The 17,418-nt window shown below is 42.0% G+C and overlaps 1 protein-coding gene across 1 annotated transcript in view; it reads right to left on the bottom strand.

Moving 5' to 3' along the window:
• nbeab (neurobeachin b) overlaps positions 1-17,418 on the bottom strand; it is a 342,438-nt gene that overhangs the window by 158,759 nt on the left and 166,261 nt on the right. The window contains exons 36-37 of the mRNA XM_066660786.1: positions 12,445-12,553; positions 6,759-6,925 (exon numbers count right to left, since the gene is read on the bottom strand). Of these exons, the coding sequence (XP_066516883.1) occupies positions 6,759-6,925; positions 12,445-12,553 (276 nt within the window). The remainder of the gene's footprint in view (positions 1-6,758; positions 6,926-12,444; positions 12,554-17,418) is intronic.

Here is a 17,418-nt window from a genome sequence, read left to right as displayed (position 1 = left end):
AGCAAAGACTGACTCACGGTGTGCAAACGCGTGTTAGTGTGCGTTATTGGCACTGCAGGTCAGATTTGGGAAGAGATTTCAACATTTGCACCGTCTTCAAGAGTTTCTCAATGCGGACATCCACCTAAACACTTCACAGCTGTTGTACTTGCAAACAAGGGTGGAGCCCACCATGTCACTACCGCTACTGGGCCACAAAGCACCTTCTAGTGGTCCGCAGGCCCATTGTCAGGCCTTACATTCTTTATGACACCTACTGGAAGAGAAGGGAATCCCGGCTTTTTATATGCAGAGGCTTGGCGCTTGTGGGTAGAAGCTGGGTAGAAGAATGACATCACAGTGATCAAATGGCTGTCGCTTGGCCAGACAGTCTACTAAGTCTTAACCTTCCTCTTGTGTTAGGGTCTTTACCGACCCATTTTTAGGTTTTAAATGCATACAAGTGCTCCATGAATTTGTTTATTGCATCAAGACTTTTTCAGGAACTTCTATTTAAAGAAATTAATATTTTTTTTTACTTAATTATAAAATGCTCTCATTAAAAGTATGGCTTTTTTGTTGTTAGGGTCAATTTTGGCCCAGGTATAATTTTACATCAGAAAACAAAAACAAGTGCCAAATCTGGAATCATAAACACACTACACACCAACAGCCTACAGCTGGCTCCTCCTACAACCACTAGAGCTTCAGTTAGGGGCTTCTATCTTTGTCTGTTTCACAAAACAAGGAAAGACAGACATGTCCAGACATGTAAGGCCCAGTCAGTTCAGAGTTTGTGTTTTGTAGAGTTTACATCTCCAGTTTACAGTCTGCAACAATGAAAAATTAAAACCAGTCCTTTCATGGACAAGGAAGATGTAACAAGGTAAATAGGAGGTAAGAAACAAATTGGTTGATAATTCATTGTTTTTAGGGGGTCTTATGGCTGATTTAAGACATGGGTCAAAACCGACCCATTAACATAAGAGATGGTAACAGAAAGCTAACACAGGAGGAAAGTTAAAAAAGCTGAAAAATAAACAATAAATAAATGTAAATCCAGAAGTCCCACAGCATGAAAATTTAACCTTAAAACGTATCCCAACCCTAAACCTAATCCTAAACATTAGAAACAGCAGAGTGTTTGTTTAAAACCCTTTTCACCCCGAGTACAATCTTTCCGCACGTAAAAAACGAATGCGATTTTTAAAGCAGTGGAACCTTCACACTGAGTCTGACTTCTGTTTTTGTCTCTGAAATCATGGGAAGATGCAGGAAGAATAAATGGATTTATTGTGTAGGAACAATGATGAATTTGTCATTTTACTGTCAACACTGCAACTAAACACACACTCAATCCACCCCAGTCTTCAGAACAACACGGGCAGTGTTTCCGAAGGTCACTGAGAGAGTTTGAGGGTCTGATTCTGCGTGTTGCTTCTCTTATTAAAGTTATTTCTCAGAGTGTTGGTTATGTTTTAAGCTTTTGTGTTCTGCTACGAACAAGACAAGCTGTTCAGCCACCGTCATCCTGCTCAATTGTTTGGTCTGTAACCATGACAACGCCGTTCTGGTTGGTCGGAACACCGTTAATATACGTGCATTTGTTTTCGTGCATAAAAATCTGACTCTGTGTGAAAAGGCCTTAACACTGTCATTAACAGGAAATCTCACTGTTCCTGTAGCTCGTCTTTGAGTGTGTTTAGCAAAACAGCAACAACTGTGGAGCATAAAATAAAAAAGAATTTTAGAATTTTTGTAATAAAATGGCCCCCTCCAGGCTGTATTCCTGCCTTGTGCCCAATGATTCCAGGCAAGCTATGGACCCACCGTGACCCTGAACTGGATAAGGGTTACAGATAAAAGATGGAAGGGTGGATGTAATAAAATGTGCACAGTATAAATTTAAAAATAGCATTAAAAAAATAGCATATTTGACCAAACAATGATACAGTATAATCAAGCTGTTTCAACGACGTCTAAAACCATGATGATAACTAAACAGAACAACCGTACAATGCTTATCTCCACAATGAAGAGCACCAGCTGGCATCTTCATGTGAGGCAAACAACACGGCTTCTGTCTTATTTCTTAAGGGTGTTTTTTTTTTTTTTTTTGCTTTTTTCAATGCTGTTATTAATTTGGAAATAATGACAGATTCTGAACTCAGCTTTCACTGTATTAACGTGATTGACACTGATCTTAGCTGGTGCTAAGCTTTTAACTTCCACACAGAGCAAAAAACATCTAGACAACACCAATAAAGCTAGGCTAACAGCAGCATGTGTAGAGGACAACACGTATAAAAAGAAAAAAAAACACTGAGCCATTCTTTTTTTTTTTTTTTACCCAGATCTAAGCTACTTCCAACAGAGTAAATGCCCTGCAAAATCCAGTCTGTTTACTAAACTGTCCAACAGGTCAAAGGCAGGCAAGTAAATGAGCCCATGATTTTTCAATTTCATGGATTTCTTTTTGTTCTATCATTAATTCCGACACCCAGCCTGACGTCTCCGTTCTGGTGACGCGACTGAACTTTATAATCCACTGGCAGGGGGCAGAGGTCAACAGGAGAGGGAAGGAGGGCAGGGAAAATAACTCCCTCTGAGGTGAAGCGGAGGGAGGGGTTGAGGGGGGTGGATCTGACATCCAATTTTCAACTTGATTTATCAGTGTAAAGCTAAAATTGATAGTGTGTCATTACTGGGCCAGGAGCTGTCTCCCCGAGTCCTATCAAAGCCTTCTCGTTTTGATTTAGTAGCCCAGATCAATACAACCCTATACTGTTTCAATTTGAGACGTATTGATTTTCTGATGCCGACTCAATACAGGGGACATTCATCATCAGGGAAGCATGGAGTATGATCGAACTGAAGCCTCAGCGCTCTGGAGCTCTGCTTATTTGGCTTTGGGCTCGCGGAGCCGTGCAGTCGTCCGTCTGGGCATCCCACGCGCCGTCGTCCACAAACTAATTCCTCAGAGCACAGCGAGGACCGGTCGTCGGCTCGGACGGAGATCCTCGAGACCGGCCTCTTTCCCCTCTGACCATAACTTAGCTAATAACGTTTTTAAACTGGAGAAATCCGGGTGTCAGCAGGCAGGGTAACATTTCTTTTTCCATGCAGCGTTTCTCCTCGCAACTTATCAATATTCCTTCGCCTCTCTCCAGGCCAGCGCCCAAAATCAAAAGAGAAAAGCAATTTGAGGGCATTCATGCTCAAAGAAAAAAATACACGCTCCGACACAAATAAATTTTCAAGCAGACAGGGCCATGCACACACACACACGTACCCCCACACACATGCACTTACTTATAATGCCAGGGGGCACTCCATTTTACAGGACCAGCATAAATGGAAAAGTTAATGTAGCATTGAATAAGACTGTGGATAAGTTGTGGAGCTGCAACACTGCCTTAAGCTCATGAGCATATTGCATCATTTTTCTTCTCCAGCAGGTCACCATTAAATCTGAATTTGTTGGAAGTGTGCTGTGGTGCCATTTACAACGCACTGCAGCTCAATAACCTTTTGTCTCAATGCAAATGTTATGGCTCCTCGGCATTTTCTATAAATATTTGACTAAGCCAAAGGGGTAGAAGAAAATTCCAAACAATGGGTTAAAGAAACACTGATCACAGACCTGCTCAGGGTTTTTAATACAGTGCACACAAAAGGAAACATGCATAAAGGGTCTAGAATCTGTGTCAGATGGGTATATGATAGAAGATTAAATAATAAGAGATTTAAATGGGAGAATTAAATGAAATCAATAGGAATTTATAATTAATATTAATTCACCTAGCAGTTTACAGAATAATTACACTTCAGGACATAACCTTCAACACTCACTTGACATGTTTCTTACACAGTAATACTGGTGATATGAAAATGTATAGTGTAACCGCTGGTTTATTAACATCAGCGCTGCTCTCTTATGGAGAATTAAAGCCTGCTAAATGTGAGAGAGTGAGTGAGGCACAATGTTCTATAAAGGTTTTTTATTATTATTTTTTAAACCACCAGATAAAAACCTCCTTCCTGTCTTCCCTATGTTTAAACGCATATGTACAGAAGAGCAAGAAATAACAAAATAATAAAATCAGCTCAACACACCAACAATTACCAGGTTTTGTCAAAATCCCACAGCCCCACAGGCAGACGAGCAGCAAATGATGCGTGACTGGAGAATCCGACATCAAATTAAACAGAAAAGATGGAAAAATGGCATCTAGTCAGTCAGTCTCCACCCTCTACCGTCTGAGACAGGCTGGAGGCAAACTGGGAGGCAGAGACATGCCCTTGAACTTGTTTACTGCTTTAAAAAGGTTGAAACCGTAGACTTAAAACAGCAGAGCAATTTGCTGTGGAGCGGTGATTGCTGTACATGTTTCCTATCGGCCAGGGTAAACACGCGGCTGCCCTGCAACATTTTTCCACCATCTGCACTGTATTTGGCAAAATTCAATAAAGAAAGCCACAGCCACCGTTTCAGCAAGTGGAGCAAATTTGTAATCAGTGATTGTGGATTAAGAGTGTGTGTGTGTGCACGAGTGTTTACGTCTGTGTGCATCTGAAACATGCGAGTGTGCGTCCTGGGCTTTCTCGCCATCAAACTGACAGCTCAGTGGAAGGCTCATGGGAGTCAGATTTACATGTATCTGGGAGTCTACATTTATGGTGTGTTTGAAAAGAACGATGGGCAGGGGCTTTTCTCAGAAAACCCTAGCCTCAGTAGCCAATGGCTAGTTACAGACTCACTGAATATTGGAAGCCCAGTTCTCTTTAAAAGCTCTAATATCAGTAAATTACTCTAAACTATTAAGCCATGGAAAAAAAATAATTAATAAATTATTTGTTTCATTTTGTAAAATTGTAAAATCTCGTTGCAATCTCGGCATGGGTTGCAATTGGTCATGACATCTAATGGTTGCAGTGGTATTGGACCCTCGCTCTTGGTCATAAGACCACTGTTCAGCCTTTTCAGTTTGAGCCAGAACACAGCACTTCCGAAATCACTGATAATGAGACTAAAAAGCAGGTGCCATGGAGACGAGAGTTGGCCAGAATAGCTGAATACAGAATAGTCTGACGAAGCAGAAGTAGCTAACGGTAAACTTTGTCAGTTTGGTTGAATGCCAGGTAAGAATCCAGTGTATGTCCTCAATGCTTCACGCAGTTCTCAGTCCATATTTTGGGGCTTTGGCATTTCTGTTGGAAATTTGCAGGCAAAGTGTAACGTTTTAGCCTGGTTTTCTTCAACCATTTGATGCGTCTAAAATCCCTCTGCATCCCTCTGTCAAATACGTATTTTTCAAATAAATCAACTATGTTCTGTGTTGTTGTTTTTTTCTTTTCTTTTACAATGTGTCTAAATATTTTACAATAATTGCACCGTATTAATGCTTACAAGTGTTACCAGCTGGGGTTCCTTTTAACAAGGTCCCAGTACTTTTAATGGCTAAATTCCAAGTAAGTGTGGAATATCCTGGATTATAGACACACTGGATGCCCAGATTGTATACACCCAACTAATACTCAGTGAAATAATCTGAACAATATTATGGGACACCGTGAAGCAGCTGCACATGAGTATTAGGTCTCTATGCCCACGGCTAATTTTGGGTTAGAAGAGTAGGTATCCCCCTTGTGTTAGAACAGGTTCTCTGAGTGATAGAGCACTGTCCAGACCCTTGGAAGAAGGTGGAGTGGTGTATGTACCAAGGGTGAAGCCTTCACAGATACATTGACTCATCTGAAATACTCTTAGAAGCCTATCCTGGAATGTTAGCAACTAGCTCGAGCACGTAAAACACACAATAAACAGCTGTTTGATTGGTCATTGAGACAATTAAGGTTTAGTTTGCGGACATTGTGTTTTAAAGCATGCTGCAACATTCTCTCTGAATGAAATCTTGGGGGGCTGTGATAGTCTGCTCCTCCTTTGTTGCTTGGGATTAATATATATGTCTTTTTCCGGAAAGCTCCGGACAGAACTGGTACTTTTTTTGGTGTCTGTACACACTGTTTGCTGGACACAGAACAAAGCCCAGCTTTTTTAACAGGGCCCTCGAGAACAGCCTAACAACCACCAGGTGTACAGCTGTGTGAGTGAAAAGAGGGCCGGTCAGGAGCATGGAGCACCACACACACACACTTTTACAATCTGACCACCAATGATGCGTCTCTTGGGATTTAGTGGTCGGTTGTGGTAATTGAGTTTGCTGACCTGCAGCCTGACCCTGGTGGAGAGCAAGAAAATGACATTAAATAGCAGTCACATTACAGTTGTGTGTGTGTGTGTGTGAGTGAGAGAGAGAGAGAGAGAGAGAGAGAGAGAGACTTGTAAGTCCTGGCCCTGACAGCTAAGGCGACCTCATGCACATTAAATCTGAGACCCCAAAGCAGCACAGAAACCCAGTGACACTGACGTGTTGGTGGTGTGTTAATGTGTGTTGCACTGGTACGAGTGGATCAGACACAGCAGTGCTCTTGGAGTTTTTAAACCCCTCAGTGTCACTGCTGGACTGAGAATAGTCCACTGACCAAAAACATACACACAACTATGTCCTGTGTCCTCTGATAAAGGACTAGAGGACGACCGACACACACTGTGCAGTGACAGATGAGCTACTCTCTCTGACTTTACATCTACAAGGAGGACCAAGGAGGGAGGAGTGTCTCACAGAGTGGACAGTGAGTGGGGATAAATGCTCTGTGTATGTTATATATTAATGCAATGAGTACATGACCAGCTGTCCACTTACACAGCTCTGTACCTGTGTATGAGGGCCCCCCAGGCTCCGTGCTTGTTGGTGAGGATGTTGAGGATCTTCTGTTTGAGCTGGTTGGCCGTGACGTGGTCGCGGTGCTTGGCAGCACTGATCAGGTGATCGCACATCTTCTCTTCCTCTTTCCGATCGGCAGCGTACTGAGCGCAGTTTGACTAGAACACACACACACACACACACTGTTATTTACAGACTAAAGGAAGAATGGTTCACTCTCAGAAACACAAAGGGGCCTCCACTGACACATCTTTAGTACCTTTAATTTGGGACCATAACTGTACCATGGGGTGGCCCCTAAAAGTGGTGTCACTGCCACACAGTTCCAGTCTATGCAGAGGTTGGTGTGTTCTCCCTGTGTTTGTGTGGTGTCCTCTAGGGGCCCTGGTTTCCTCCCACATAACCAAAACATATCGTTACTGGCCAAAAAAAAAAAACCACGTATCTCCAAAATAGTAACTTCAACTGAGAAAGAAAAAAAAACCTTCTGAACTTTCAGTGAAAGTCAGAATTCCATGTCATTTTGGAGCATTTCTATTGGTCCATCATCAAAAGATGTGGCCAACTATAAATCCACAAAAACAGAGATGCATTAGACAGTTGTCTTTGGACAGTGATAATATCTCGGCAGGTAGATGCGTTAGATGCGTATGTACCACCCTTGCACCCAATGATTCCAGGAACATGTAAAAACATCAACATTAGGAAACCATCTGTTCGACAGGGAGCTGAAAATGACAAAGAATGAATGCCCTGCAGAATGGACAGGTAGGAAAATAAATAACATTAAGGCAATACATTACCAGGATAATCAGACAGGCTAATCTCACCAGCTCTGGGAGGTATGATAGTAAATCCCATGAAGGCAAAACACCATCTATCATGTAGATACTGATATTTACACTCTCTCCTCACAAAGCATTTTTCAGCGTGCTATAAATAACAGGGTGGAGGCTAACAGCTGTGCTCATGCAGCACTCCAAGGCTCCATGGCAATATCTTTGAGCTCAGACTGAAAGAGTGATGTCAGAAGACAGTGGTGGATGACAGTGTTCAGCTCATTGGTGTGAAAAGACTTTTGTTGTAACTCTGGGTGAAGAACTGTGATCAGTAAAATCTAGAGTTTGGGAGAAAACTGGACTGAGAATAGTCTAAATGTCCTGTGGTATCTGTCCGCGAGCATTTAGCAGCAGATGTACACTCGATTATGATTAAGGTCTGAGGAGACTGGAAACCTAGGCCACATCTTGACCCCTTAATCATGTTTCTTAGACTGTTCTCGAACTATATTTGCAGTGTGGCAGGGAGCATTATCCTGCTGAAAGAAGCCACTGCCATTTGGGAATACCGTTGGTGGGAAGGGTTGTATGGTGTGCAATAATGTCAAAGTAGGTACTTACCACTGCATTCCACAACCCTACCAAAGACCTAGCAGTTTGGAGGTGATCTAACCAAGTGGCCTAACCAACCATCTGGTCCTCATCAGAGTCAATCAGTTCATTTTCAGTGGTTTTATTGTTGAAGCTGATATGGCTCAAACAGTACCATACGTAGAATATATCTACAATACCTCCTGTTAAGGCACATACAGAACCTGCTGCTGCATTCTCAGCATGTTAAAAAGCTTCAGTCCTTTGGTCAAGTACAACACTGACTTCCCTTCCCTTAAAAGGAACTCATTATCACTGATACAAATAACAAATAACTCAAGTTGATACATAATATATGGGTCCATCAGGGTTTAGAAAGGATTTCCATGTTTGGAAAGAAGCCACCGTGTGGCGGAAACGTACTGGGAGCTCCTGTGGCCTCATGGTCAGAGAAGCAGGTTTGGGACTGGAAGGTTGCAGGATTGATCCCAAAATGACTGTTATACAAAAAATATAAACACTTAAGTATAATTACTATGTTTACTGATTAGAAATAGAATCACTTTATTGGCCACTGTGCTTGCACACAAAGGAATTTATTCTCCGCATTTAACCCAATCCGTGCAGTGAAACACACATTAACACACACACACACACACACACGAGTGAACACTAGGGGGCAGTGAGCACACTTGACCAGAGCGGTGGGCAGCCATAGCCATGGCACCTGGAGGCAGTTAGGGGTAAAGTGCCTCGGATCAGGGACAAAGTGATACATTAGCAACAACAGTAGTGTAACAAATTAGAGCCAGTATTAATATTCTAAGTTCATGATTGCTAAGACAAATATTTATAATCGTCCAACACTCACACATATGTTTGGATACTATGAATTAATAATAATAATAATAATGCCCTGTGAAGGACTGGCGCCCCCTCCAGGGTGTATTCCTGCCTTGCGCCCAGTGATTCCAGGTAGGCTCTGGACCCCCCACGACCCTGAACTGGATAAGGGTTACAGACAATGAATGAATTAATAATAATAATAATAATAATAATAATAATAATAATAATACATACCTCTGCAGTGGAACTAATAAGTCACTGCTATTTGAACAAATCCTCAGCAGCTGTTTTCATTATGTAACAGTTCAGTGGTGAACCCACCGTTAGTAAAGCTCCAAAATAACATTTTGTGAGAATATTTTACTTTTAACATCTACTAAAAATCGAGTGTTTTTGTTCCTTTGCTTCTCCCGAGGAGTTACAGTTTTGGAGATACAGGGTTTCGTCTGATAGTAATGATACCTACGAACAATTCCGCACCTCTCTGCCATTATGCTCTGGTATAAAAACTGCAGAATCCGCAATGAGCAGAGCTCCTCTGAGTCCCAGAGGCTTCACAGTGTCTCTCCAGAGCAGAGCAGAGACGCGAGGAAAAGGCCTGACTTCATCTGCACTGCTAAAATAAGATTGTCTTACTGCTCAGCCCCACACCACCACCGCCTCCGCCCCCGCCCCCGCTCTCAGCCACTCCCGACATCCCCCCCCCCCCCTCTCACACACACACACACACACCCGAGGGGGAGCTCTGGCTAATATTCAAAATCTAATTTGCTAACAGAAGCTTTCAGGCAGAGGAGGGGGGTAATTGAATTTCCTGCCTTATATTTGAATCCTGTCAGATATTATACCTCGACGTATTCTTCAAACGGCCCGATAACTCAATCTCCCGGTGTCATCTCGCTTTAGCGTGTGACGCCTCGACAAATATCAAGCGTTATTTATCACTTCAAGAGGGATATGAGGGCTGGAAGTGACACTGGTTTAATTGTAAAAACGTCTTATCTTCCTGGCGGATCTTCCATCTGGGCGAGAGGGTAATAAAGCGCAGGGAAAGAGGGATGAGGAGGAGGAGGATGGCAGGACGAACCATGGTCAGGTACTCTTCCCCTTCCTCTCCGTTGATGCTGCCTATCTGAGCGTCTGCGGCGGTTTATCTAGAGGGTCAAGGATCCTCAAGAGCAGTACATCAAACAGCTGCCTGCAGAAGGCTGCTGCTTCCAGATAAGAAACTCATCACTTCTGCTGGAGACTAGTTCATACACTGTTGGGTGCACATGTTCGTATATGGGAGTGTGTGTGCATGTGTGTGTGCTACAGTGACGGACGACATATGTCCCTGCACTGTCATTCAGCAAAACACCATGACACATCCCTTTAAAAATGTGCAGGACGCTTCATTTCCATTCATAGTGCTCACTCCGTCACTGTCACCACCGCTATCCCACACCTTTAGACTTATGCAGGGTTATATTTTTGTACACCTAGAGGTACTGTAGAATTCATCATGCAATGTAAATGACCCATAATAAATATGTCAAGATTTCTCTTGGGCCAGTGCTGTGATTGGAGAGACTCAAAAGTGGAGGCGGGGCAATTCTGAAATCTCTACTTTCTACATATAAGGAGCAAAAAAAAAAAAAAAAAACTGAAATCTGGCTCATTTTATGTCCCTGACTTAAAGGAACACTATGTAATATTTATGCCATAAAATTATAGCTTCAAAATCATTGTGATGCTTCACTGACCTTTAATAGGGAAAATAGAGCCTCTATTATTGCCATTCTTGCCTCAGAACTGCAGAATCTGCACTATGTAACTTGAGGGGGAGGGTGGCTATCTTACCAGTCTCTAAAATATGAGAGATATATCTTTCAAAGGAGCACCACGTAAGATTTTTTTTTTGGCACCTGGGGCTCCCCTTTAAGTAATTCATTACATCAGTACGGATGGTTCTCCTCCAATAGTTACATAGTACAGTTTCTGCAGAGTTGAGCTAAGATAAGCAATGACAGAGGCTTTATTCTCCTTATTAAAGGTCAGTGAATTATCACAATGACCCTAAAGCTGTAATTGTAAGGTAAAAATATTACATAGTGTTCCTTTAAGTAGAACCCAGAAAACTCTTTCACAGTGTGTGAGCTGGTGGGCTCCAATCCCCAGCTGAGTGTGTACATGACATGGACTGAACGAGTGATATTTATTTATAATCTTGTTCTTTAAGTTTTATATATCTCCAAAATAGTAATTTTATAGAAGGAAAAACCTTTTCAATGGAAGTCAATGTTAAACAAAAAAAAAAAAAAATGGAACGTCATGGACGGATGCTGAGGGACTGAAAATACAGCACTTTCTCCTCCCTCAACATTCATGGATTGCCCTTGAGAAAAAGGTGCCTAGCCCCCAACTGCTCCCAGGGCACCAATGTGACTGACCACTGCACCAGACTGCCCCATAAAGCTTTATGTATGATTACGTTTAACTAACAGGAAAGAACGCCTTCATCTTGATTCACACAAAACCCATTGATATAATGGAGAGGCTGAGCCAGTTAAGCTTTAATTCTCTCCCAGCTTAAGCTGGTAATGAGTGCCGTTCTCTGCAGCCTCTTGATTAAAAAAAAAAAAAAAGCTAATAGTGCTGCATGTGGTGCAAATGTTATCACCAGAGACTGGGCTTTCATTTGGCAGGAGGGGGCTAATGTGCAAACTGCAGCAGAGTTATTAAATCTCTGTCGTCTGGGCTAATATGTGTGGATTAATCTCCACTGGGAGACACAGGGCTGGATTATAGTGCCCACCCCACTGCAGGCTTTCGCAGGGGGGATTTTCACAGTTGCCTGTATCTTTCACATGTGCAGAGATATCTAATTCACACAATCAGATTTCCCCTCAGATCACTGACCCCCCGGGGATCAGATTAGAGCAGAGAGGATTACAGTAGTTCTGATCAAATCTGCTAGGGCTGAAACAGGCTCTAAAGCACAATGTGTTTACAATATTGTGACCAATTGGTCCGTGGGAGAAGGTTTAATAAAATATTAACGAATATTCATTTATTAATGTACAACTATTTGGAATAATTGAAGTGTTTGGTCACGTTTTTGACGTCAAATGTGGCTCAGAAAGTTAATTTCTTCTGGGCTTGTACGGGGTTAGTTTATAGTCACCCATACATATATATATATATATATATATATATATATATTTTTTTTTTTTATATATGTAATATATCAAACCTGCTCTTAGAACCCTACAACATTCCAGGTTGCATCTGAGAATGACCATGGGCTTTGATCCTCTCTCTGCTGATCCACTGCATCTATTAGCTTATAAACAGTAATATAAACAGTAGTGGTGGCTTCTCGTGCACCAGAGGAAGCATATGGTTTCCCTCACTCTTCTACTCTTCTACACTGGCTGGAATGATAAGTTGAACGGGGTCTCAGCAGAACGTTGCAGTACCTCAAACTCCGCGTGCTTGTGGACGTCCTCGGCTCGCTGGCGGTTCAGGATAAACTCCGCCTCGTTAGCCACTCGTACAATGTGGTCCTTCATAGCGTGGCACAGGAGTCTGACATGGAGAAAAGAAAGGGTTAAAAGAAGGGAACCAGCCTCCAGAACATAATAATATGGATAATTCATTTATTCAAAATTAAAGAACAGTAGTGTCTCATTGAAGCCCATTTCCACCACATAAAATAATAATGAAAAAATCACTTTTTGTCATTAATATACAAGTTGCTATCTCAATATTTCAAGATACTATTTCATTATTTTGAGATATTAAGTCGATATATCTCAAAACAATAAGATTAGTACCAGTCAAAAGTTTGGACACATCTTCTCATTAGTCGGTGGTGGAATAGGGCTGTTCACTCTATAGCATGGTGTACCAGCCCCTGCCTCTGCACAAACCAAGTTATGATCCCAAACACATTAAGAAGGCGAGCGGTTCTACAAACTAACTCTTGAGGCCACACTCTTGAGCTATTCACTGAAAACTGTTCCAGGTGACGACCTCATGAAGCTGACTGAATGAACGCAGAGGGTGTGCAAAGATGTTATCAAAGCAAACGGTGGCTACTTTGAAGAGTCTAAGGCATAAAACATATTCTGGTTTGTTTAACACTTTGATGTTTACTACATAATTCCATATGTGCCCCTTCATAGTTTTAATGTTTTCCGTATTCATTTACTCCATAAAAAAAAAAAAAAAAAAAAAAAAAAAAAAACAAGGCGGCACGGTGGCACAGCAGGTAGTGTCGCAGTCACACAGCTCCAGGGGCCTGGATGTTGTGGGTTCGATTCCTGCTCCGGGTGACCGTCTGTGAGGAGTTGGTGTGTTCTCCCTGTGTCCGCGTGGGTTTCCTCCAGGTGCTCCGGTTTCCTCCCACAGTCCAAAAACACACGTTATTAGGTGAATTTGGTGACTCAAAAGTGTCCGTAGGTGTGTGTGTGTGTGTCTGTGTTGCCCTGTGAAGGACTGGCGCCCCCTCCAGGGTGTATTCCCGCCTTGCGCCCAATGATTCCAGGTAGGCTCTGGACCCACCGCGACCCTGAATTAGATAAGTGGTTACAGATAATGAATGAATGAATGAAAGAAAAACAATTGAATGAGATGTGTCCAATCTTTTGACTGATACAGTACATTCAAAATGAATGTAAAGCAGCCCAAAACAGAAGAAACCCTCCCTGAGTGGGCGTGTCCAAACATTTGACTGGTACTGTATCTGAGATAAATAGTATCTCAATATATTGACTTAGTATCTCAAAGTAATGAGATAGTATCTTAGAATATTTAGATAGCAACTTACATATTAATAGTAATGCTTTTTAATTTCCGGTTTTATGTGGGTGGCGGAAATGGGTTTCCATGGTATCCCTCTAAGAAAGATCTGCTCATTCCAGTAGGGAGTAGGTTTTGGGCAAAATATGGAGCAAGTTGGAAAAGATATACACTTTCTCAATATTTCAGAACAAACCTCTTTTACAGAAAGATGTTTTTCTTAAGGCAATTATGAATTTCCACCCGAAGGCGAAACGTGCCAAGCTTACAAAGAGCAGCTTTAATTGATGTACGCTAAACTATTATATTGGGGTATTTTTCAACATGTATCTATTTTTTTAAACAGTGATAATTCCCTGTTAATAAACGGCAAAGGGAATTCAATTTTGTTAATGCCACAGTGAATCACAGCATCAAGGATAAACACTCAGATCCTCATATCATTCCTTTTTTTAGAAGTATTCTTCAGGCTTTGGATGTATTTAAGGTCACTGAGGCTTACCAAGTTAGCCATTGTCACTGACCTGCCCACAAGACCCCCCCAAACTCACGCTGGACGAGAACTGCTTGCGTGTTCCAGCTCTGAGGATACAGTGTCAAGATTACGACCTATTTTACACGTCATTAAGCCTGCGCTGTTTTAATTATGCGGAGCCATTGTGCTTCTACGCCGCGTGCTATTGAGCGTAATTCCCCTTTATGTCTCAGGGTAGACGTCTAATCCGAAAGTGCATTCATCAAATGCTTGCATCTCGAAGTGTTGACAAGCACCGAATTAGCTTCCTGAGCTCTGAGAAGGAAACAGGCTGTAAACAACCTATTTTCCTTGCTAATAATAGGAAGGTTGGAATTAAAACTAGGGCAGGCCTCCGCTCCCTTTGCGCGAACAACTCAGACGACAGAGTGCAAATTACACTTCAGTTTTCTGTCACGCCATACACTGCTTATTCAAATAAAAGCCAGAACAAAACAGCAATGGCTTTCTATTGGCATTTAGAGCCTGCTACGCTCAGACAGCAACAGTCCTTTCTCATAAGGTCTTTATAAAAGTGGCAGCACTCGGCAGTAAAAAGAAAATGTCACCTAAAACCGTGTGTTTGATAAGCATTTTAAACTCTACATACCTTCCAATATAGAGAACTGCTTTGTGGATTTAACTCATGATCTTTTCAGAAGTCTTCATGCGGACTAGTCGAAGAAAATGTGGAGAAAATTACTGTCCACTGTTAGATTCATGTCAGATTCAGATTATAAAAACCACCATGTGGTTTCCTAAACTATGGTGTCCTACTTAGGTCAAATGAACACTTAAATCAACTCTGCTCATTTCTTGAGTAAATAAAAATGTATTTCAATCTTAAAGATAAGTCACGAAATAAGCACTGACCCATGCAATGTTCAATATATATTCATATATTACGGTTAATTGACATAATCCCCTGTGCACTGCCTGGACAGAATGTCCTGAGAGGACAGGTCAAATTTCAAAATGACTATCTGTGACATTGCTATGGCAAAGTAAACATTGCAGTGTCAGTAGCAGAATGCTAGCACTAAGGTGAACTCTTTTGAGGGGTTTGGGCGCCCCTGCAGCACTCGGAAGTTCAGATGCAAAAAAAATATAGCCTGTGATATGGACAACACACACACACACACACATGGCCCACTACATTAAATGCAGACTGGCGGACATTAACCCTATCAGCAGTAGATAGTGGAGAGCCTGTTTGCTTCTTCTAGAGGCTAGGTGCAAGCAGTAAAGTCGCAGACGCCACGGGACATTTTAGGAAACTCATTCGTTGTGTAAGAACTGAAAGGTGGTCCTGATGCATGTGTTTTATTTCTGAAGAGACATTCATTCATTCATTCATTCATTATCTGTAACCGCTTATTCAGTTCAGGGTCACTGTGGGTCCAGAGCCTACCTGGAATCATTGGGCGCAATGCGGGAATACACCCTGGAGGGGGCGCCAGTCCTTCACAGGGCAACACAGACACACACACACACATTCACTCACACACTCACACCTACGTCGCCAATCCACCTACCAACGTGTGTTTTCGGACTGTGGGAGGAAACTGGAGCACCCGGAGGAAACCCACGCGGACACAGGGAGACCACACCACACTCCTCACAGACAGTCACCCGGAGCGGGAATCAAACCCACAACCTCCAGGCCCCTGGAGCTGTGTGACTGCGACACTACCTGCTGCACCATGTAAAATAATATTTTACTCCAGTGTCCCTCAAACTTCTCCAATGCCAGCAGGACTTCAGAGGCTGAATGGCTGGAAGGCAGTGTCTTTAGCAAGGTGAGTGATTCTGTTGCTAATTCTGTTTGGTTCTGTGGTAGACCTAATGTCACATAAATCAAAATTAGCCCCACCCTCTAAAATTCAAGAAAAGAAAATGCAGAAAAAATATCTAAAAAGACTAAAGCCTGGCGCATATTCATATTAACTGGACAAAAAGTGTGTCATCTCCCCACAGCTAAACCACTGTCAGTCTACTGAGCGTTTGGCAAATGTTGATGATGATGATGATGATGATGATGATGATGATGACGACCACGACAATGACTGTCTGGCATGGGCAGTGTTGCAGAAATGTTACAGTAGAGAGGGTTCCTCATCACACTCCAGGCCGGTCAAAATAAACAGGTGTCCCGCTACAGATGTACAGTGGGCAAAGTGAATGACGTGCCAGCACCCTGGACAGCTCCTGTCACTGCTGACTCGGGCTCTTTGTCCAGGAGCTTGGTGTGTTTGTGTGTGTGTGTTTGCGTGTGTGTGTGTGTGTGTGTGTGTGTGAAGTGGGGGTGGACAGATGGGTCAACAGATGGATATGTAGGCTCAGCCCTGATCAGTTCTGCTAAAATACCCTGTGTGAACCGGACACACTGAAACACTAAAAAAAGAGTACCACACTGTTTCTGTATCTAATTCAGTCTATATATAGTCTTCACTATATTATATGTACACTAACATGTTACAGCTGTTTGATGAGCTACAGCTTATAGTGGCGTGGGTGTAAAACAATTCTCAGCTTTAACAACTAACACTTCTATTAATTAACAAATTTGTATAATCCTAATTCATCCCGATATTTATGTTTAGTTGTTATTTAATGGCAAAAAAGCAACAGTGTCAACTGCTTCCAACCTGACTGTCAACATTATTTATTTTCAATATGTCGACTAACACTAAATGATCACTGGATTAGGAATACCCACCTTGTGTCTACACTTATTGTCTATTTTTTCAGCTCCACAGACCAAACAGGAGCACTTTGTAGTTGTATGGTCAACGAGCTGATAAAATGGACAATGAGTGTAGGCCAAATTTTCAGTCCTTTAACCTTCTTCTTGTGTTAGGGTCTTGACCGAACTGTTTTTAGGTTTTAAATGCTTACAAATGCTCCATAAATTTGTTTATTGTATCAAGATTTTTGACCCTATTTAAACAAAGTATTTTTTTTTTTACTTAATTATAAAATGCTCTTGTTAAAATTATGGCTATTCTGTTGTTATGGTCAATTTCGACCCAGGTATAATTTTATATGAGAAAACAAAAACAAGTGCCAAATCTGGACTCATAAACACACTGTACACCAACAGCCTACAGCCAGCTCCTCCTACAACCACTCGAGC

This window comes from Hoplias malabaricus, chromosome 1 (genome assembly GCF_029633855.1).
Source record: "Hoplias malabaricus isolate fHopMal1 chromosome 1, fHopMal1.hap1, whole genome shotgun sequence".
Lineage (NCBI taxonomy): Eukaryota > Metazoa > Chordata > Actinopteri > Characiformes > Erythrinidae > Hoplias > Hoplias malabaricus.
Note: the sequence above shows the minus strand (reverse complement) of the source record. Positions and strands in the feature narration are given on the sequence as shown.